Here is a 23,381-nt window from a genome sequence, read left to right as displayed (position 1 = left end):
GATCACATAGTCATAGAATAACAGTGTTCTCAAGGATTCTATAATAGCTAACTCATTGGAGCTTTAGTACTTAATTTAATTCCTCACAAAATTCAGAGACCTCCTCTGGTCACTAAGACTTTTCATCTAAAAGCACCTGAGCCTGCATAATACACCTCTAGATACAGTATCAATATGTTATATGATATAGCATGTGTTTCTGGCTTACATTAATAGGAATCCTTATTTTTTGACTCAGGAACAAGAGACTGAACTCACTAATGTTTCGGAGGACCCACTGGAGGAGGACCCACTGGAGCAGAGGGTGGAGTTCAGCATCTCTCTGCCAAACCAGAAGTTCAAGGCAGAGCTTGCTGACTCCCACTCCACTTACTACCAGGAGCTGGCAGGAAAGTCACAGCTGCAGGTGAGTGGACAGTGCCACACAACTATATCCCAACAGTGGCTCAGAGTGTGGGAGTTAACAGAACACATACCCTTTGGGATAGTAGTTGCAACTTCTTGTGACCAGGCATCCATTTTTAATTATTAAAAAGAAACGAAACACTACAATAAGTCCTAGAATGTGCACAAATTGTCCATTCTATCTTTTCCATTCTTAAATGTTATTTACCTTCAGATTTTCTTTAAACAGTATTAGGCTTTTAAACCTCATTTAACTGATACCCGCAGAAATTCTATATGTCTAAATGATCATTATGATGATGCTTTCATGAGTATATAGTCATCTCAAAACTCATTGAATTGTATACATTAAATATGTTCAGTTCTTTCCATGTCAATCATATATCAGTGATGTGGATTACAATTCTAAAGAAATAAAATAAAATGACTACATAGGCACCAACTAGACAATATAGTGGGTTGAAATATGAATTCTAATACCCAATCTTTGTCTCGACATAATATTTACATTTTACAGTTTGATGAATTGAAAGACATGACATTTTTTATGAGTGATAAGGAGAAAGCAATTATATTGTCCATGTCATCAATTATCACATGTGTCTGTCCCTGACTAAATTCAAATGCTGTTTTATTTTCTACAGGGTAAATCCAATGACTCTGCTGTGTAGTATCTACAAGCTGTGATAAGGCCCTTGCCTTCCTTTTAAGCCCCATTTTACACCAGTTTCTTTCATCCCTCCCCTTTGCACTCTAGTTTCTAGAAATACAAAACTATTTGCAAATTTTCCTCACTTTTAGCTTTTATATATGCTGCCTTGTTGGTCCAGAATGCTCTTCCCCAAGCCTCATTTTAGGTATACTGTCACAGAGGATTCCCTCCACCCATTCTGACTTCAGTACCTGTCTGCCAGGTTCACAAAACCTAGTATACTGCTGTCACATCACTGATGACCCTGTCTTGAGGTCACTGTTTACATGTTTATGCCTTTGCTATCTCTATTCTTCCCTCCTCACAAACCACCCTCACCACCACCAGGGTATAAGCTTCCTTCCCCTCAAGAGCAGGAATTGTTTAACCTCTGAAGCCTAACCTCCTAAGGCAGAGCTTGGGACAGTAATTGTTATAAATGCCTCTGAAAAATAGAAGCACCATGAGATTATATAACTGTGAACCACATTTATGGATAGCCCAAGTGTGCATGAATCTTACTCTGCATGGCCAGAGAACAAAAGGGCACCTGCTTCTCATGTTTGAAGAATTTAATACTCATCTCTTCTCACCCAGAGAAAAGATGCAGATGTGAAATATTCTTAACCTCCAACCCCACTCTGCATCAGCATTCAGTCAATAAAATACAAAGCATCATTTCTATAAAACTTCAAAGAGAAATATTCAGCTTAGGAACCACACAAGTACTTAGATATGGGTTATTAGACAGAATGAGCTTTTAAAAGTTTGTTAACTTTTCCATGTGTTCTTTGAAACATTCTTTTTGGCAAATTTTTAATATACTCAAAGTATCTTCAAAGTCAGATAATTGGCCATAGACTCTTCACTCACGTGTTGTTAATTTTCTAAGCACCTAAATGGAAAATAACAGAAATACATTGAGGTATTTTTAAAATCTAAGTTTCAATTCCCATTTGTGCCAAGAATTAGCATTGAACATTTGGGGATCATGCTTTCCCCAGTCTTAGAAATCAAAGATAACCTCAAAGTCCTTTCTGAGTCTAGCTTTTTAACTACTGTGAAAAGAAATAATAGTGAACACTGTTCTTAATGCTTTACATGATACTAACTCTTTTGATTTTTCACACAATCACATAAGTAAGTAATATTATTTCCCTTTTTTATAGGTGAGAAAACTGAGACACAATAAAACTAATTATTATCTTCCAAAGATATTATCTGGCATCTGTTATCTGGCAAACCCAAGATTCAATCCAGGACATATGGCATCAGAACCATTGCTCTTAATCACTATGCTACACTTCCTAATTTTTCCCAAATAAATATTGTTGAGGAAAGGACTATTGTTGCATCGTCCTCAAAAGAGCACCCTCCTTGTAGTCTCTGAAAAACTTGCCAGGTACAGAAGAGGATATCTTGGCCAGTCTGAACTCAAAGACCCATCAACTTACTCCTGCTGGTTCCCTTTGAACAGTTGGGTTTCTTTAAGATGGAGCCTCTGCTTACAGCATCTGTTCTCCTCCCAGGCTCCTGGGCAGGACCACCTCAAGGCCTGCCATCAGACAACCAGTCAGCCCACCACAACCCAAAGCTACATTAGCACAACCAGTCAGGCCCATCAGGAATTAATGGACAGTGCTCTGCTGTAATTTAATTTCCACAATAAACCTAATGAGAAATTTAATACAAATGTCAAAAGGAATCACTTAGCTGTTGTCTGAATGCTTTCTCTTGTGCAAACAATTCACTGGGAACTCAACAGAGCTGCTTTTTTTACAGCCCCGTTACGGCAGACTCAGGGAGACCCCTGTGCATTTAGTGTTATTAATAGGTTAACTGGGCACTTAATTAGCAATTAAGTGGTTAGAGCTCCATGATTGGAAGGTCCCCCAGAAGATTACTTAGCAGAATTAACTGAAGGCTTTTGTCGTATCCTCCCTAGACACTGTCTACACCCTCCTAAGCAAAGCTGATTCTTAATCAATTGCAGACAGGTTCACAAAGCGGGCATGGACACAAACAATAAATTCTCTCCACCAGAGCCAGTGCTGTGGAGCATTCCTGGAGGGCAGGACAGCTCTCCCCAGTGCTGTTCCCTGCTGTCAATGCAGCAACTGCTTCTACAGAGGCCATTCTTTCCTTGATTGACTGTTTTCATATGTATAGCTCTCTCTGACTCTCCTGCTCTAAACACTTTAGCTCACATTTAAACCTTCAGCCCCTGGTGCTATTACTGGAGCAGCACAACAAATTCCCTGTAGCCAGGAGACCAAAGCAGATCTGAAGTATGTACATATAGCCCTTTCCCGCTCTATAATAAAAGGTCAGCTTTACAGAGCTCAGAGTCCTAGTTCTTTGTTAAACCCATAGCAGGACAGAGGTGGAGGCACAGAAACTTACTACCAGGCCATTTGTCCCTGATATCTCTAGGGACCCTCACCCTGCCCTCCCCTATTGAGTTAAAAAAAAAAGTCTGAAATCTGACTCTGCCCTTGCTAGCTTCCATGCTGTGTGGTCACTGGGAAAGTAAAAGAAAATTAGGCCCTCAAAGTCCCTAGTAATCTAGTAGGCAAGGTAGAGTATAGGCAAATAAGTAATTTAGTGTCACCAACTCTGCCAGAGTGAGCCAGGCACCTATTACCTGTTAGATATTCCTTACCGCAACTTTGTAGCATCAGTATTGTTATCCCATTTGGGCTAAGAAGATGAAAATTCAGAGATTAAGCAATAAAATCAAGGTCTTGCAGCTAAAAAAGAAATAGTAGAACCACTATTTTAACGCAGGTCTACACAAGGCTCTTCTTATCACCCACCATGGCAGTTCCTATACATGCAGGAAAGGAAAACTCTTTTTAATACTGATACAAGGAAATGTAATCAGAAGGTAAATGAGTCTTCTGGGGGCAAAAAATATCATGATGCAGCCCAAAGCCCAATTTGAGTGATTTGGGGATTATCTGTCCATCACTGCTCTCATCCTTGGCATAGGTAGAGTCAGCAGTAATTTTAGATCTGGTGACTACACAGTGACATGTTGACAAGTTTAGAGAATAAAGAGATACACTCAATTCAAATAATATTTTCTGAGTTCCTACTATGTGAATGACAATCTGCTAGAAACTAAGAACAAAGCAGGTAAAAATGAATGCGCAAGTCATAATCTGTGCAGCTAAGAAGCATGATCTCAGAAGGAAACTGATATGTGCCTTACAAACCTATGTGTGATATACTGTAATAATATCTAGAGTGCAGAGGAAAGAAGTAACTTCACCTAATCCTGGAACTCTACAAAAGCTTTCCAGTTGGGAAGATGTTCAAGCTGGCTTTGCAAATGGGTATGGGCAGGGGAAGCAGTCAATGAGCAGAAGATGGGGGGTCATCTTGGGCTAAACAAAAAATCCAGGCTGGGTGCAGTGGTATACACCTATAATCCCAGCAGCTCTGGAGGCTGAGGCAGGAAGATCACAAGTTCAAAGCCAGCCTTAGCAATGGCAAGGCACTAAGCAACAGTGAGACCCTGTCTAAAAATAAAATAGGGCTGGGGATGTTGCTCAGTGGTTGAGTGCCCCTGAGTTCAATCCCAGGTACCTACCTCCAAAAACAAAAAAGAAAAAGAATCCATAACATAGGTACCTAGAGAAATAGAAGTGCATGTTGGATGGGAGAAGGGCAAGGGTCAGTTTAATGTCACTAGAGGAGACAATATTGGTCAAGGGATAATGAAGGCAAGAAGTGTGACTGGTATGGCAGCTGGGCTAGGGGGATAAGATTCAGGAAGTTCTGAAATGCCTTTCTAAAGAATTGGACTTTACTCAACAGACAGTGCATCCCATTACAGGATTTTTTAAATGTATGTTTTTTATTTGTTCTAAACAGCTATATATGACAGCAGAATGTTCTTCAATTCATTGTACACAACTGGAGCACAATTTTTCACTTTTCTGTATGCAAAGTAGAGTCACACCATTCATGCAAAATCATATATGTACCTAGGGTAATGATGTCCATTTCATTCTACCATCTTTCCTACCCTCTTCCCTTTCCTCCCTCCCCTTTGCTCAATCCAAAGTTCCTCCATTCTTCCCATGTCCCCACCCCCATTATGGATCAGCATACATTTATAGAGAAAGCATTTGGCCTTTGGCTTTTGGGGGATTGGCTTACTTCGCTTAGTATGATAATCTCCAACTCCATTCATTTATCTGAAAATGCCATAATTTTATTCTCTTTTAATGCTGAGAAGTATTCCATTGTGTATATATACCACAGTTTCTTTATCCATTTATCCATCTAGGTTGGTTCCACAATTTAGCTATTGTGAATTATGCTGCTAAAAATATTGATGTGGCTGTGTCATTGTAGTATGCTATTTTTAAGCAACGAAAGTGTTGGCAAGCATGTGGCGGGAAAGGCACACACATACATTACTGGTAGGACTGCAAGTTGGTGCAACCAATCTCGAAAGTAGTATAGAGATTCCTTAGAAAACTTGGAATGGAACCCCATTTGAACCAGCTATCCCACTCCTCAGTCTGTACTTCATTTTTAATGAAGAGCAACAGATATGGAATGCTTAACTCACTTTGAAAAAAAATGGCACTCAAAGAACCATTTCTCCTCCTTTTTCACACATACTCAGAAAACCCTTTCAGGAATGCAAGAGAGGTAATAGGGCAGGAGAACTAGCCAGGAATAAGAAGAATGTGGTGAAAGCAAAAGACATCCTGAGCTTCAAACTAACAGGAGTGTATGGCTACATGTGAGAGGGTATCTGTGGATTCTGTCCTTTCTGACCCTGACTGAGATGAGGAGTCAAGGGGAAAAGGCAGATCTGCGAAAGAGAATGACCCCGATTTGGGAAGATTTAGTTAGTGACAAATATTGGAATATTCATGAGAACTCAAGGCCATGTATCAGGTGATCATTGAAGCCATGGGAGAAAATGGGATTCCCCCAAGAGGGAGAAAAAGTGGGCACAGGGAAGGGAAGCCAGGGCAGAGTTCTTCACCCCTCACCCTGCTCACCCACCCAAGCTTTATCATCAAGTGGTTACACCTTACTCTTAGAGTCTCTTGTCTCTTGGCCTTCCCGCAGGAAACCTGGATGGGGCCATACTGGTCTATGACAGTGTCCCCACAGCCTAACACACTGCCTACTGTGGAATAAACAGGAGAGTAAGAAAGATGAGGAAGCTGAGGAGGCCAAGGATGGAGACATGTGGACTCCTTGTATTTAAAGTACAGAATAAAGAAAGGAATAGGGTAGAACAAAGAAGACAGTGGTGAGAGAGATGGTAAAGGAACCAGGAAAGAGCAGGACTCTGTTAAGAAGTAATGGGAAATGCCACTGGATTAGGAGAGAGCCAAAGAGAGTAGCCTGGAGAGAATCCTCCTCAAGTATCATTAACAAGAGCAAATTAATTAAGAAAACCTGTGCAGTCTACCTGACTCTAAGAGCAAACCTATCTATTACAGTCTGTTTCTACCACTTTGTTTAAGTATAGCAGCCATTTTGAATTTAATATCATCTTTATTATTATAGATATTTTCCAAGTCATCTAATTCAATTCATATAATATTGTAGTGAAAACATTATAGTCACTACAGTTATACAGTCAGAAAATATATTATTACTATGTAAGTGAAAATCCTGTAGCCAAAATGTTTCCTCCAAATACCACATTAAAGTTATTATGTAAAGTAGCCATTAAAACAGGTCAGAACTATTCAATTATGGCTTTTAAATAAATAGCAAAACACTTTCCTCTGGATTTCAGAAATAACTGAGAACGAAGTTTGACCTCTTTCATTATTTCAATTTTCATTTTCCTTTTTTCCCCTAATCATCAAAAGTACTTAGGCTTTTATAGATAGGTAAGATCTGACCCAGTAGAACCAAAGAATATTTCATAAATGTCTTTCTCTCTTGCAGATGCAAAAGGTATTTAAGAAGCTGCCAGGATTCAAAGAGATCCATGTGTTAGAATTTAGGTAAGTAAGAAAATTGGACTTTTCTCAATTTTTAAATTACTTTCTCCCCGTTCTCTTCTAAAAGTGATGTCGTAGGGATTATAAGGTCACTTTTCCCTCAATTGTTTAGCTCTGCCAAGCCCTGGTGGCTGAATACGTTCCAGATAAAGGAGCCATGTATCTCATTAGAACATGAACATCCTGTAACACTGGATCTAGGCAGTCTGGTTCTTTGTCTTGTGAATTTGAGGAATGAAATCCACAAGAACAAGGGTGAGAGTAAAGTGACAAAATTTATTATAATAACAGAAAGAAATAAAACAGAGGTCCCAGAGGGGAGGGGCCACAAGAGAAGGATACCAATGGGTATCTGTAATCTATGGGTTTTAAAAGGCATATCTGATGGCCCAGCACAGGTGATTGGTGGGGTGAGAGATGTTAGCATGAACCAATCAAGCTCTCTGAACTCTGAGTTTAATAAGCCAATCACAAATGCATGATTTTAATCTCTTATTTACATCATTAGGATGGGTCTTATCTGATAGTTTTTGTCATGTCTGTTAGAGGAAACATTTTGGATAGGGGTCTGCTTATGGTAGACCCTTGCGGGGGGGTAAGGGCAAGGGTAATAAGGAAGGGCTGCTGTGGTTGCTGTTGTGAGGAACACAAGCGGGTATTCTAGGTCAGAAGAAGGCATGTGCTTAATGCTGGCAGGGAACAGCGAGTCACAGGATGTCTTTCAGACCCAATATCCCCTTTCATGTTGGTATGTAGTCCCCTTTCCTTCCTGGGCTTCTCCAAGGCCCTTATCTTGGCTGCCTGTGGGAGATCTAACTTCCTGCCTCAATCCCATGACTTTTCAGGAGTGGCACAGGAATTGTGTTACTCTTTCCAGGAGTCAGAAACAATTTTTAAATTGTTTAGCTCTGCCAAGAGTGCCCTGTACAGAGCACTCAACTGCTTGTCCTTGGCAATGTTATTAATGAATCTCTTGAGAAAATACCTCAGTAGAGACAAATTCAAAAAAAGGAGCCATTAATTTGCCTTCATGTCAAATTGCATGGTTTCCTATCAAAGGTTACATATTATCTTGGGTTTAACAAATCGTATTACTCAGGAGAGAGAGGCAAACCCAATGAAAAGTGGAGGCAGAGGGTGGAAGGAATGGGGTGGACAGGGTCAAGGGTACAAACAAGACTTCTCAAAGTTTACCTTTTATATTATTTTAATATCTGAACCATAGTACTGTATTGCCACTCAAAGATTATTAAATTAAAATTTTAAATATGAGAAACAAAATCATAATGTAATGCCACAATAAAGCAGGATCATGCTTCCAACACCTTGGCAGGAACAGACCAGCAGCCCCATCCTGAAACTCCAATGCAGGTGTGTGGGTTTAGGCAAGAAGTTCTCTTTATTCTACAGGTAGGGTCATAAGATGGTTTGATTTTGTTTCTGTTTGTTTGTTTAACAATGTGCAGGCGGGGCAAATACTTGCCCTGGTATGAGCAGAATGCAGTTCCATGAGCAGAAGGGAGAGAGCAGCCACACTGGAAGTTCCTCCAGGAGCTTCCCTATATATGAGGAAGAGCTTCTAGGAGCACTTCCAGGGGATTTCTTGCACAGTTGTTGGGCTGCCTGATTCGTATAACTCCAAAGAAAGAAAATGCTGAAAAACGAAAGCTATAAAAGATGAAACTCTTGACATTTACCAAAACAAACTTGATTCTCTATATTTCAACATGCTGCTCTGCAGTATTCCATGTGAAATCAGATGGATTAGAGAAAAATAAAAGGTGATAGGAGAATATTTTGCATAGTTGGTAAGGCCTTCTGAATAAACTACTACAGTTAAAAATAAATTTTTAAATCTAAAGCCAAAGGAAATGATGGAAATGGTTCTCCTGATGAATGATTAAATGCTGATTGTTCCTTCCCTTTAGCAAATGAAAAAACTTATCTAAAATAAGCCTATTGCATCAAGAAACAAAAATGTTAGGTGATGAAATTTTTCAAAGTAAAACTTTTAAACATATATCTCTGGAAGCAGAGTCTTTCCCAAGTGTTTATCTCTGTCAGGATTTATTCTTGCCAAAGATGCTTATAAGTAAGTTTGATCACATTTTCCCAATGATGTTAACTAGGTCATAAGACTTCAATCCACCAGAAAAATATTTTGGCTCCTGAATAGAATAAATGATATGTTTGTGAGCAAGACAAACTTTTGGTCATCAATAAGAATGCTCAGTATATTGCAAATAAAATTTAATATGAAGGAAATTGTTTCCTTGTAGGGATAGATCTCCATAGAAGACTCAAAACTCAGAGTCTTATACTGTCTTTACTTCAGCTCATTTGTATAAAAGCTGATTTATACTCTCACAAGTACTATTGTATCAGAGATCTCATTTTATTCTCTTAACACAACTGGAAAATTAAGACATCTATTATTATTTTCACTGTTTAAATACTTTAAACATAGTATTTATGTGTAAAACTATATTTATCTTTATTGTAAATTATTTTTACTGTTAAAATTTAACAGTAAAGGTAAAATATTGCCTTATCCCTTATAGCAAATGTAGTAAACTATTCACGATCACTCAATATAGTTGGAGTGTACACCCTTTCAAAAACAGGTACACAAATGTTCATAGCAGCTTTACTTGTAATAACCAAGAACTGGAAACAACCAAAATATCAATCAACAGAGCAGTTGACCAAAAGTAGCAGCATATTCTTATGACAGACTTCCTTTCATCAAAGAAATGAACTATTGGAAGATACAATAACATGGGTCTATCTCAAAATAATGATGTTAAATGAAAGAAAACAAAGAAAAATACATTATAATCCCATTTATATTAAATTCTAAAAACTGCAGACTGATCAATAATGACAGTAAACAAATCAGAAGTTGCTTAGAGATAGTGGAGAGAGATGAAAAAGAAGGATGACCAAGGGGCATGATAAAGCATTGGGGTGAAGAATATGCTCCCTGTCTTAATTGTGGTAATGGTTTACAGGTGGATAGTGTCAAATATATCAAATCATATGCCTTAAATATGTCTGGTTTGTTTATGCAATGATATGTGAATAAAGCAAATTTTTTTTAATTAGCAGAGCTAGAGTCTTGGCCCAAGAAGCCTGGCCTCTCTCCTGAGCTTCATGGATCACAAATTATTGTTGGTCCTGTATGAATAACTACCTGGTAGAGAAGGAAATCTCTCCCCATAGAATAGGCTAGTTAAGTAGTCATAGATTCTTTCTGAAACCACAGAGAACAAGTGGTAGCATACCTGTAACATGTCCACTGGAGTCATACTACATCAGAGGAAGAAAGCTAGATGAATTCATTGTTCAGGCAGGAACACCAATGACGCTAATGCCATCTCATGGGTAGTGTCTTTGTGAGCAACTATTTAAAATTTTGAAAACTGAATATAGCTTCTGAAGTGAATTCATACATACCCAGAGGAGTCTAAGATATATCTTTCAGTTTTGGCAGCCAAAGTGCCTTTTTTCAGGTAATCAGCAGCTGGTGGTGGTATGGCAAAATGAGCCCAGGCGAGGGCAGATGGGCCAGAGTTTGAATCCTACCTCTACACATTCCAAATGATGCTTTCCCTCTCACTTCATGTTCCCATATCATGTGGATACTGTGCTGTTGAAAAAATTAAATGAGAACACACATGAACTGCTTGGTACATAGCACCCACTCAGTAAACAGGTGCTGGATTTCTTTGCAAGCTGTCCCATGGTGAATTGGACCAATCCCTCAAAGTTTATGGGTCAAAGCAACTCAAAATGTAGCCAATAAAATGTTGGATCTTGGGTTGAACATCAGGTAAATTATCTTTAGGCATAAAATAGTCACCTAATGCTATTTAGGAGGTGAGAAACCCATGAATAAAATACTTTTTAAGAACTTCCTGGCTGGCAATAGCACCACTCAAAATGCATAGGATATACATGCAGCCTAATTAAGGAACAATATGAAGAAATAAAGGAGTTTAGGAGGAAGACCATAAGAACATATAACATTTTGAGCAAAAATTCAAATTCTAATAGAAATATCATGTAATGATGTTTACATCTGAGATTCATATAGCTGTCAATATTTCCTTCCAAATTCTTTTATTATTATTATTATTATTTTATTAGTTGCTCAAGACAATATAATGATCTTGACATATCATACATTTGATTCAAATAGGGTATGAATTCTCATTTTTCCACGTGTACTATTTATATGTGTCCTTCTAAGCTTTGGACAAACATAAGAAACTATGCAAAAATAATTTTATATATGAAATAATTCATTGAATGACTCAATAAATATCTTAAAACTTTCTTTCTCTTGCATGTTTCCATTGCACGTGATGAAATGAAGACCAAAGAAAGAAAGAAATGGGTAATTTGGGTTTTTTTTTTAATTTTTAAAATATAGCATGGTTTCCTCAACAATTTGTATGTTGGCTATGTACTAATAATTCTTACATATAATATCTGAGATATGACAATGAGTTTTTAATGGTTTCTTATTTAAATGGAAGTAATTGAAAAAAAAAAAAACTCTCCAGTCAAAAATCACAATGAGAGATAAGCAGTGAAAAACTGACCTGATCAGCCAAAAAGGATTCTATAAAACTCAAGGTCTAATTAGAAAAACATTTTTTGTTTTTCTAATTAGACCTTGAGTTTTATAGAATTATTTTTTTTCTAATTTTATAATTCTAAAATTAAATGCATATCTAAGGTGCAAGCATGATTTAACTATTTCTTAAAGTTAACTATTTCTTAAAGGTTCTTTGTAATGGGAAGTTGTCTGTGCATACATTACAGGCAACCAACCTAACTCTGGAATAAAGTAGAAAAACTAATTTGCTTCTTTATTCCAAGGTCAGTTTGAACTGGGAAAAGGACCCACTATACCTTGGAGTGTTCAATAAGAAGAAGCTCTGTCTCCTCTAATTGACTAGTGAAATAATGAACTGTAGACTCTGACTGATTGTGTGGTCTGAAGAACTGCCAAGAATACACATTATCAGTTCCCATGGCCTTTAAACCACTCCTGCATCCCTCTGTGTAGATTTATGACATGAACCATAAAGTAAAACCTGATTTTTGAGGACAGAGCTATAGAGAATCTTGTTTCATTTTTATATGCAAAAGGCATTGAATAATAAAAATGATAATAAATACAGTTAATTGTATAAAATGTATTACTTAACTCCCTATTTTCTTACATATTCTGTTATTTTATTTCTTCCTGTGGCTATTTCATTTAGAGTATTTTTTATTAAAAAATATTTCATGAAAAAGGTAGAAGAGAAATGGTCTTAAAAACTGAAGTTTTGACTTGATTAGAATATGCATAGCCTAATGTCCCACTATTTTGTGCTATATTGCTATTTCATAAACCTTTGTAAAGAGGATTAAAAGAATAGGCACTTCATCCTCTTCCTAATTAGCACAGCATGACTTTTAAGACCACCAAAAACATTGTCAATTAACATTGGATAATTAACTCTTTTTCAAAAATACCTAAAGTTTAAAAAAAAAAAAAAGAAAGAAATCCATGGATTCAGATTGACTTCTTCAAGCTTGACTTAACCCCAATTCTGACATTCTATTTCAAAACTAAAATATGTCAATTCTTTTTCTACATGTCAAATGTCTGGTAAACACTGAAATGTTTTATGTGGAATGTTCCTTAAGATCCTATAGGAAAAGAGTTTGAAGCTGTCCTGAAGATTTGTAGCAACATAGTGACTGTCTTTAGAAGGCATGTAACAATGACTTTGAGTGGAATGTGTCCTCTGCTGTTCACAGTTCAAGTTCCATAGAGATGCAACTTACGGCCATCTTTAATAAAGATGCTGCGGAAGCAAAAAGACCCACCGGTGACCTCCTATCATTTGATTCCAACAAAATTGAAACTGAAAGACTCCACCAGGGAACCATGGAGGAGAACAAGCAATCAGAAATCTATCTCACAATCACAGACCTCAAAAAACTGATCAGCAGAGTACTAGAGGAAGACCAGTCCTTGGATGTGGGAACAATTCAGTTCACTGATGGTCAGTTGATGATTTCATGGTTCTAAATTTATCCTCATTCTGACAGAGAGGCTAGGAAGTGTGAGTGTCTCATGGAAACTCATTTTAATGTAGGCCTTATAAAGTCAATGATTACTGAGGCAGGCACATCATGTGTGGTATCACATCTATCTGTTTTCACTTCCTTCTGTGTCTTGTTTGTGAGCCTTTGGTGACCACTCTGTACCAAGAATAGCTCTAGGAAAATCCAAGTTTTTCAGTTCAACCCAGGTCCACTATTGTCATCCAGTGGAACCAAGACAGACAAAAGAACCCATGAATAATTTTATTCACCTTGCATAATCTAAATTGATTCCCTCATCCAGTAAATTGTTTGGTCCTAGAAGGAAACAGATGGCACATTCAAATTAGAATCATTTGATGAGAATTTGATAAAGGAACTATTCACAAGAGTTTGCCTCTAGTAAAAGGAACAGGGCAGTTTCCTACATGTAGAAGCAGCAAGGCCTCATTCCTACCTCCCTAATGATCTAAGCCATCTCAAAGACAGAAGGCAAGGAACCATTGATGCAGTCTACATAAGTCAATCTCCAAAGACAGAAAGTTAAAGGGATAGGACTGGTAAATGAATCTAAAGAGGTCAACAAGATAATCAGACACACTCAAGATCTTCAGAGGGTGCCTGGAGAGACCCAGGAGCTTGGAACTCCCCAGCTGGTTCAGAAGACAGTATAATAGATAGAAAGGGAGGTCATTTTAGTATCACATGGCACAGTACTGTCATTCTTTTCCAGTTATTTTTTTCTGGTTCAGATAGGCAAACTATTAACACTGAAAAACTTCTCAAAGATCCCTGAGACCTGATGCAGTGTCCTAGCAGGAAACAAGGTCAGATCCTTACTGTGACAGATATATCATGTACCTCCAAGGCAAAAGAAGGTCAACCTTAGTCTCTTCTCAAAAACCCACTGATAATCTGGGTTTGTCTCATAGTTGAGCCTTCTGGGATATTCTGAGAATCAGGTTTAAGAGAGGAAATAGGACTCCACAAATTGTCTGTGACTCCAGTATTTATGCCAGCCATTTATTTCTTTGTCAGTTCAGTCATATTTTTATCCCCACTGGCCTACTCAATCAGTCTCAATGCTTGTCCAGAATCTGTAGAATAGAACTGAACATCCTAAAAATCGACCCTAAGAACTTTTCCTTTAAAAATGTCATTATTTTTAATTGACACAATAATTATATATATATTCATGGGATACAATATAATCATTCAAATATTCATTATGTAATGATCAAATTGTGATAATTAGCCTATCCATCACTTCATAAATTTATCATTTCTTTGTGATGAGAGGATTCAAAAACCTCTCTTCTAGCAAATTTTGAAATGTAAAATACATTTAACTAAGTCATCCCACTGAACAATAGAACCCTAGCACTTATTCCTCCTATCTGGCCCATCTGTATCCACTGACCAGCTTCTCTCCATGATCACACCCTTCTTATCAAACAAGCATGCAAGATGCAACCCTTGTATTTGTCCTTCAATGAACCAATCATATTAATGACCAGTAGTCTATGCAATGCTGATTTCTTTTTTTAAACATTTATTTTTTAATTGTAGTTGGACACAATATCTTTATTTATTTATTTTTATGTGGTGCTGAAGATCAAACCTAGGGCCTTACACGTGCCAGGCGAGCGCTCTACCGCTGAGCCACAACCCCAGCCCTGCAATGCTGATTTCTTAATGATATGTTGTACTGCTCATTAAGAATTGGCTATTGTCAATTAGCTATTTCCAACCTTGTTTTATTGTTCCAATTATAAAAGAAAAAAATAAATAGTCAAATCTTGTGATTTTTCACCCACAGAAGTTTTACCATCACCAGTCTCCAAACCTGACACCCAGTCAGGGTTGCCCACACCCCTTGCTGATGTCATAAAGGTGAGTGCATTTGTTGTCCTTTTGTTCAAATGAAAACAAAGCTTCAAAACCTTCCATCAAACAAAATCAGTTTTATGAACTGGATAGAGAAAAGTTCCCATTGCAATGTTAATTATAATACTCTGTTTTTACAGTCTGTGCTTGGTTTAACCCACTTCCAGTAACTGTATTAATAAAATATAATTCAACTTGCATTTCAAATATTCTAAAACTCAAAGTTTTCTTGAATTTGGTTAGATCTTCATTTCAATTAGAATGAAGTTGTGCTCCCTCTTTGATAAAACAAACACATTTTATGAACAAAAAGAATAATTAAAGCAAAATATATTATTTAACTTTGATTTTCAGAAATAACTAGAAAGGTAAACATACCTTATAAATTTACTTTTAATTCTTAAAGTCTTACCTACATATTTATTTATGGGAGGTGGTGAATTCAAATTAATATCTTAGAAAGTAAAAATAATAAGTAGTAATTTTGTACTTAAAGCTACATTAATTTACTTTGTGCCAGAAGTTATCACTAAAGTGTTCATAAATAAAAGTGCTGACTATGTTCTAGCCCCCTTTTAAAAAAAATACTTTTTCTAGTAGATGGACACAATGCCTTTTATTTTATTTTTATGTGATGCCGAGGATGGAATCCAGTGCCTCACATGTGCCAGGCAAGTGCTCTGCCAACTGAGCCACAACCCCAGCCCAATATTCCCTTTTAAAATGAAAGAATTCCAAAGTTGGAACAAAATAGATGCAATTCAAATTGTTAATAGTGAGCCCTTTTCAGACTAACCAGTTAGCCAAAAAGCAATAGATCATGTAATAGATCACTATACTAGCGCATGTTACCCTTGCAAGATATATTTTTAAATCAGAACCTTCTTCTGTAGTAAATTTATGCTAACTACAAAATGATTTGCTTACATTTAGATGAAAATATGTAAAATCTGGATTATAACCCTTCTAATGTATGATACATGTTCTGTTTCAACTTTTCTGTCTAAATCCATTCTTCAGGATGTTACTTTGAGTCCAGAGCTTCCTCTTATTGAACCCAGGGTTGATACAATGGAGAGAGAAGGACCTGGCCAACCTGGTGAGTTTCTTTGCACAAAGTCAATGATAGATGACAACATTCTTTGTTAGGAATCCATCTGCAACACTACCTTAAAAACAAGTGACAAGGTCATCTTCCCTCCAAGAGAAGATTTGTTCTCACCAGCACTTCAAACAGAAGAGCTGTCCAATGAACTGGCTTCTGAGGAGCAGGATACCCAGTGTCCTTTCTCAGCCCTAGTTCCCATCCCACAGTGAGTACTGACAGCCCTTTCCTGACAGATCTGGTGAAGGAAGCTGAAACCAAAGCATCACCAATTGCTCCCCACTCAGAACAGCAATCTCTTTTGGCTTTGAAATTGAGTCGGTCAGGACAAGGTAGGTTACAAGGCCCAGGTTCATGATGCAGGCTATGGCAACAGAGGATTCGGCCCTTATTTTCAGTATATTGTTCTATATGCCACAAACAAATGGGCCATTTATGCTGAACCACAAATAAGAAAGTTGATACTCACAAGTCCTCTAGATTCACTTTTGAATTTCCAAGAACTTCAAAAGGCAATAGGATCAAACTTTCCTACTTAAAAAGAAATCTTCAGCAATATGTAAAGACCTTGGAGAAAGGGTCTGAAATATCTGCAGAAGAACCTTTTTCAGTTTAATAAGTAGATGATTTAGTGCTCCAAGAACACTTATTCTTTCCATTTTATAGTGGTCTCTGGTAAAACTACAGGTGAAAATTTCTTTTAAGAAATACAGGTCCCAGGATATAGGCCTGATAAGGATGCACTGTGATTCTAAGTGTGAATACCAGAAGAGATTTGTTATGTCTGGTATTTGTTGTTGTTGTTGTTGTCACTGGTGATTTAACCCAGGGGTGTTTTATCACTGAACCACATCCTCAACTCTTTTTATTTTTATTTTGAGACAGGGTCTCACTAACTTGCTTAGAGCTCACTATGTTGTTGAGGCCAGCCTTGAATTTGCATTCCCCCTGTCTCAGCCTTCCAAATCTCTGGGATTATAGGCATGCACCACCCACCTGGCCAGTGACTGGTATTTTTAACAGGAGCATTACTGTTTTAATTAGGGCTTTCTTTGCAAAATTCTACATCAATCTTATTGTCCTCATAAATGTTGTATGAAATTGATATGCAATTTTATAGAATACAGGTTTTTTCAGGAATGCTTATATGTACTGATAGAAGAATCATCTATACAATTGGATTTGTTTTACTAGATCAATAACAAATAATGCAATACAGTTATGTATTGCTGTGTTACATCATTTCTAAAATGAATGACTCAATATGGCCACTTATTTTTCCTTTAAATCTGAAATTTTGGCAGGGATCATTGAGGGCAGCTCTTCTCTGCTTCATGTGTGCCAGCTAGAATATCTCAATTGGTGTTGAAGATCCATTTTCAAGATGGATCACACACTTGGCTAGCAACCAGAGCTATTGGCTAGAGCCTCATTTGTTCTCTCTAAGGCTTCTCCATGGGGCAGCTTGGGCTTCCTCATAGCATAGCAGCCAGGTTGAAATAGTCAGCATCCCATTCTCTTAAGGGCCCAGAAATAGCATCGATTGCTCATATTTTGATGGCTAAACAGCTGCAGAGAGCCCTTCTATATTCAAAGATTAAAAAACAAAATGGAACTTATCTTTCAATGGGACAAGTACCAAGGAATTTTTAGCCACTTATAATCAACCACAATCCACATCAACCATCCTGTTGACTTCCAAGTAATTTGAGGGGTAGTTGGACACAACACAACACACTTTTTGGCCAAAGGATTGAAATTAAATGCTCACTAGATTCTTCTCTTTCATTTTAATATCATAAAATCCAATTATAAAATCAGCAATTCAAGCAGACCAGTAAAAATTAGAGTGTATCTATGAAAAAAAACATTACTGTATTTTCAAAATTGCTTTGCTATTCTTGCTTTATTTTCACATTCCTTCTATCCATGAATGCACCACAGAACACTAAAGCTAGAAGGAATCCCAGAGGTACTTTGGTTAAGCCACTGTGTCACAGATAAGAAATCCAAGACTAGAGATGTAAAGTCACTTGCTCAAGCTTACCCCAGAGATGATCACAGAACCAAGTCCATCATTCAAGTTTTCTCCACTTATTATTACCATATTTGGCTTAAGCAGCCCCAACCTTTAAAGAAATAAACTTAAACTTGCTATAGCCTCTTCTTTTTTTCAGTCCTTTGTCAATTTTTTGAAATGTTCCAGGTTTCTGAGTCTCTACTATCTCACCTTCTAGTCACATCAGGTTTTGCCTCTAACCTACATGTTACAGACACTCGACTACATAAAAGTTGCAGATGACTTCCTAACTGATCAATTAGCAGCATCATTTCAATCTTCACTTTATGTGACATTTCTGTCATGTGGCTCTTGTTGACTGTTTCTTTCTTGAAATTCCTTCTTCATTTGGTTTACACAAAATGATTACTTCATTCTTCTTCCACTCCCTACTCCTTGTTCTCCATCTCCTGCACTTGGACTTGTTTTAGATATTTTTATGTGTATGTTAAAAACCTGTTTCATTAAAAAAAAAAAAAAGTTGTGGCACTTTGCAGACATGCATGGAGTATACGATTCATTTTAAAGAATCAAAAGAATAATGGAAGAGAACTAAGATGAGTCTCTTGGTGACAGTGAAATATTTTGGAATCTGATGTGGGGTTAGTTGCATAGCATTGTGAATATACTAAATATCACTGGATCATTTACTTTTGAATGGTTGACTTTGGGGATGGGGGTGTAACTCAGTAGTAGAGCACTTGCTTTGCATAAGCAAGATTCTTGGTTCAATCCCCAGAGCCTACAGATACCTAAAACACCACAAATAATAATAATAATAGCAATAAGAAGAAATAAAAATAAAACAACTGATTTTATATTGTGAGAGTTTCAGCTCAATAAATTTTTTCAAGAAATCAGATGATGCTATAGAGAAAACTGTATAAAAAATGAATATCATAAAGTTATATAACAGCTTCAGGTGGTTCATGAATTTGGCTCTGAGCTTCTGAGCAGGCTGTGCAAGAAGGAAAACACCATCAGTCATGTAATTTAGATCTGCATGTTTACAGCATGGAAATTACTTAGAAGAAAAATTACTCTTTTGGTTCTGTAGCAGGAAGATGGTCTGGATTATGATTGAACCAGATCCTGTCTGCATCAGCCTCTCCACTGTGTAAAATCAGTGTCAAGCATTTCCTTTGACTGGAGATATGCAATAAATACCAAAGCCCACGTCATTATAGCAGATCTAAGAGAGGTGGAGTTCTGACAGCCCACCTACATAGAACTGATTTGAGAGTAATTAAAGGAATGGATTGCTGCATAACCTTTAGGCAATGCTCTGTAAGTAAAAATTATATCTCATAACTGAGCTTTTGGTAATTATTGAGCATAAAGAGTTTTATTTGCTGACGTGGGCCTAGGGTGCAAATATTCTATGTTGCCAATTAAGGAGAGATCCATATGCTTTCATAATCAGCCCAGCTGGGAATAAAAATGCCATATCCTAATGAAAAATGGAGACCTAATCAGGAAATTTTCCTGATTTTTTTTTAAATCCCATTTTTATTCTATGAAGAGCAAAACAAAGAGTACCCTAAAAAAGAATCAAGGCTTTCTTCCCTCATAAGCAATTCTGGATCTCTCCCATGCATAGGTAAAATGAGAATTAGGACTCCAAAGTTCTGCACCATGATATTACTAAGATAATTTTACCCTGGAAAATTTCTAAAGGTTAGTGTCACAAATGCCCACCAAGCCATTAGAATTCTGGTAAAACACTCCTGTAAATCTTTCAACTTAAGCAGTTTAATTTAGCAATTAATTCTCTGAGAAAAAATTACTTGCAAAATGTGCCTCTAGAACACCAGATGTATTGGTATGTTGTATTAACTGTGAGGTCTTCTAGTATTAATATTTTTTAAGAGAGTTGACCCCAAGCCATTCTTTCTTGCAGAGCCAGTTATCTGTTAAGATTACTTATAATTCATGAAAGTCAGAGTTATGAACATATAGAAGAAATTCAACATCCTGTCCTCCGCACAACATGCATCCAGCCCATTCAAAAATAGCATCCAATCATGCAGGTAGAAATTATTTTGTGGATTGGTTTGGCTTAGCTGTGTGTAGGCAGCAATGCATTCCTGGTTTTGCTCATTAGAATGATCATCTGTTCTAATAACAGAAGGTCTTTTGTGTTCTCTTTTCCAAATTACAGACATTTTTCACTTACAGGACATTTCATTTAAAATACATTCAGGTTTCTTAATAATTTGCAATATTTTAAGTAAAGAAGAAAACTTTAGGCAGAGGTATTGTCCTTTTGGACATTTTTTGTCTTTCATTTCCTATATGGGTAATATGTTAAAATCAGTACACATTTTCAACTCCTGTTATTCTCTCAGCCTTTGACTTCATCAAAATGAGTCAGTGAGATGGGAGCTAAGTTGAATGACCTCAGTATAGAACCTGAATGTTAATGTTCCATAAGGTCAAGGACTGTGGTCTGTTTATTCAGTGCTATCTTTTCATAGCCTATCCAGATGCCCAGCATGCACTAGACAGAAAATTAATATATGTTGAGTGAACTAAGGAAGTAAGTAAATGAATGTGTATCATAATACCTCCATGAAAGTCAGAATTGATGGAAACAATCTATTTTCCTTTTTAATCTGTCTACTAAGAAGCTCAGAGCCAAATCAATGGTCCAGAAACAGCATTCTGCTGTTAGTTCTGATCAGACCACTCATCGTTACCAAAATATGTCATCCATTGTCATGTATTTTCACCTTTATGCAGTTTAGTTTTTCTGGTGCCTATAAAAAAGGAATAAGAACATGTCCTTTCACTTCAGCAAAATTCAGCCTGGGAGGATCTTCCAGGATGACCTCCAATCATACTTTAAGTTCCAGTTAGCCTGCCATCTTTTGGGAAGCTTTCCCCAACTGCTCCCTTAAAAGCATTCATAAATACCATCTGTTCCCTTGTCCTGTAGCAAAAAGACTGCATACTTCCATCGAACATTTACCACATAATATTGAAATTATTGCTGTGTGTGTGTCTGGGATCTCTCCCAGGCTGAATATTGCTGAAGTGGAAGGACATGTTCTTATTCCTTTTTTAAAACTTCTGTGTCTGGCACATCATCATAGTTTCATAACTCTTTGTCCCTGCTGTCTTACTCAGCCCATCTGTGCTATCAGTCTCAGACAGTACACTCCTGGAGGGTAAGTCCCCTCCCCGGTGAGTCCCCAGGGAACTCCACAGACATTCTTACATGTGGGGCCAGGTTCCTTATGGTAAATACTTTGGTCAAAATGAAGGTGCTGAAGAACTTTAGTCAGCTCCACCTAGAATGATATGACAACTACCATGCTGATTAATGTAAATGTAGGCAAGAAGTGAAAGGAATTTGCAATAAGCCACTCTCCTCGCCAAAAAGGGAGAAAAATGTACATATCCTAACTCTCAGTCAGGAAGCCTGGCAAAGAAGTTATTTAAATTATTCTACTTTATAAAGAAAAAATAATAGACTTTAAAATATTTATTTTTTTAAAAAATGAAATTCCAGCCATTGTGGTCAGTATTTTTGCTTTTTCGCTGTCAGAAAGTAAGGTTTTCTGAGCATGAGTATGCTATAAATTTTCTTCTGAGGCTAGGAGTATAGCTTGGTGGTAGAGTGTATATTTATCATGCTAAAAGACCTGGGCTCAATCCCCAGCACCAAAACACAAAAACACTGCTCTGTGAGGTCTGTGAGGGAAATGTCACCTAAAAGAAGGAAAGAATAGCCACCCAGCAAAGACTCAAAAACAGTCTTCACAATGCCCAGGGAAAGATGGGAGTAAGTTGAAGTTCTTCTGGCTCTCAAATTTGGTACTTCTAAATTTAACTTAGATATTGGGTAAATTAGTACTGTCCCTCAAGATTTCAGGCTGGGAAATTTAATGACCAGCATGCCCCATATGTTGGCATTTCCCAAGAAAATTCTTGTTCTGGCCTTCTACTCTCTACTGAATTGATAATCATTCTGCTTCTCTGCCTGAATCTATTCTTTTTTTCTCCTCCCTCTCCCTATTCTGGAGGCTAATGGCCTAGATTTCCATGATAACCCCTCATCCCCATTCATATATGATATCTCTGTGAGTAGACTATATTTTAGTGCAGTTGAGGTGATGGGCAAAGAAGGAAGTCACCATGCAGCATCACTCAATAATAACCTCAAATTAGAGAGACATCTCTGTCTTAACATGTCAATTACACCCTCCACTGGAGACATTCCGCTGGTCATTTCTGCTACACCATGCTGTCAAGTAATGATTCCCCCAAATTTCTCTTCATGATCACCCTTTTCCCAGGCTGCTCCCAATTCCCTCCCCATATATGGTCCAATTTTTATGCAAAGTAGTCATTTGTTGAACTTCTTTCAACATTTCCCGAAGCAGCTAGAGGCAGATGCGCATAGAAATTGCATCTTTCTCTTCCTTCCATACTGATACTACTTTATGTGAACACACTCACATAAATAATCAAACAGTTTCCAGAAATTCTTGGCAGCTTCATCTCACCTTGATGCCAAAATTTCTACTTCTTTTCTTTCCTCAAGATAATTATTTCTCCTCCTTTATATCACGTAAGAAAATTCTCTGGTTTTGCATCATATGGCACTTGTGCCCAATAATTTTCCAGGGGTCCCATGTAAATTAGGAATCTATCCATCATAGATGAATTCCAGAAATCTGTAAGTCATAGACAAAAAAGAATTCTTCATGTTCCAGTAGATCACAGAGGATCAAAGATTTTAGTGAATTCCCTTAATTAGTACTATCTCTCTGGGATGCTATGCTCATTCATTTATTCATATAACAAATATTTACCTTGTACTTATTAGGCACAGAGGATAACACGGTGAACAAAGAAAATGCTCTCCATGATTGTCATAGTTTGGGTTTTTCCAAAACAAAGACTCTGTGACAAGGATTCGATTACAAAGAATTTATCTCAGAGGACAGCACAAGAAACCAGTAAAGGAATGGAGAAGTAAAGCAGAAAAAAGAAGGAAATCAATATCACCAGTATTCCTGTAACCACTAGAGCTTATAATGGTAGGCTGGTGGTGTGCTGGTAAATGTTTAACAGCCAATGGTGGGGGGGTGGGAAGTGTAATATGTATGCTTATAGATTTACTATAAA

General features: G+C 37.3%; 1 protein-coding gene across 2 annotated transcripts in view; it reads left to right on the top strand.

The window, feature by feature from the left end:
- Positions 1-23,381, top strand: part of Impg1 (interphotoreceptor matrix proteoglycan 1) — a 137,598-nt gene that overhangs the window by 41,646 nt on the left and 72,571 nt on the right. For both annotated transcript variants that reach the window (XM_046430442.2, XM_046430441.2), the window contains 6 exons: positions 239-406; positions 7,031-7,089; positions 11,465-11,485; positions 12,907-13,154; positions 15,014-15,087; positions 16,102-16,180. In XM_046430442.2, the coding sequence (XP_046286398.1) occupies positions 239-406; positions 7,031-7,089; positions 11,465-11,485; positions 12,907-13,154; positions 15,014-15,087; positions 16,102-16,180 (649 nt within the window). The remainder of the gene's footprint in view (positions 1-238; positions 407-7,030; positions 7,090-11,464; positions 11,486-12,906; positions 13,155-15,013; positions 15,088-16,101; positions 16,181-23,381) is intronic.

Source organism: Marmota monax, unplaced genomic scaffold (assembly GCF_021218885.2).
Source record: "Marmota monax isolate L192 unplaced genomic scaffold, Marmota_monax_Labrador192_F-V1.1 WCK01_AAM20220418_F8-fsc00227, whole genome shotgun sequence".
In the NCBI taxonomy this organism is placed as follows: domain Eukaryota; kingdom Metazoa; phylum Chordata; class Mammalia; order Rodentia; family Sciuridae; genus Marmota; species Marmota monax.
The sequence above is the reverse complement of the archived record's forward strand: the minus strand, read 5'-3'. Positions and strand labels throughout refer to the sequence as shown.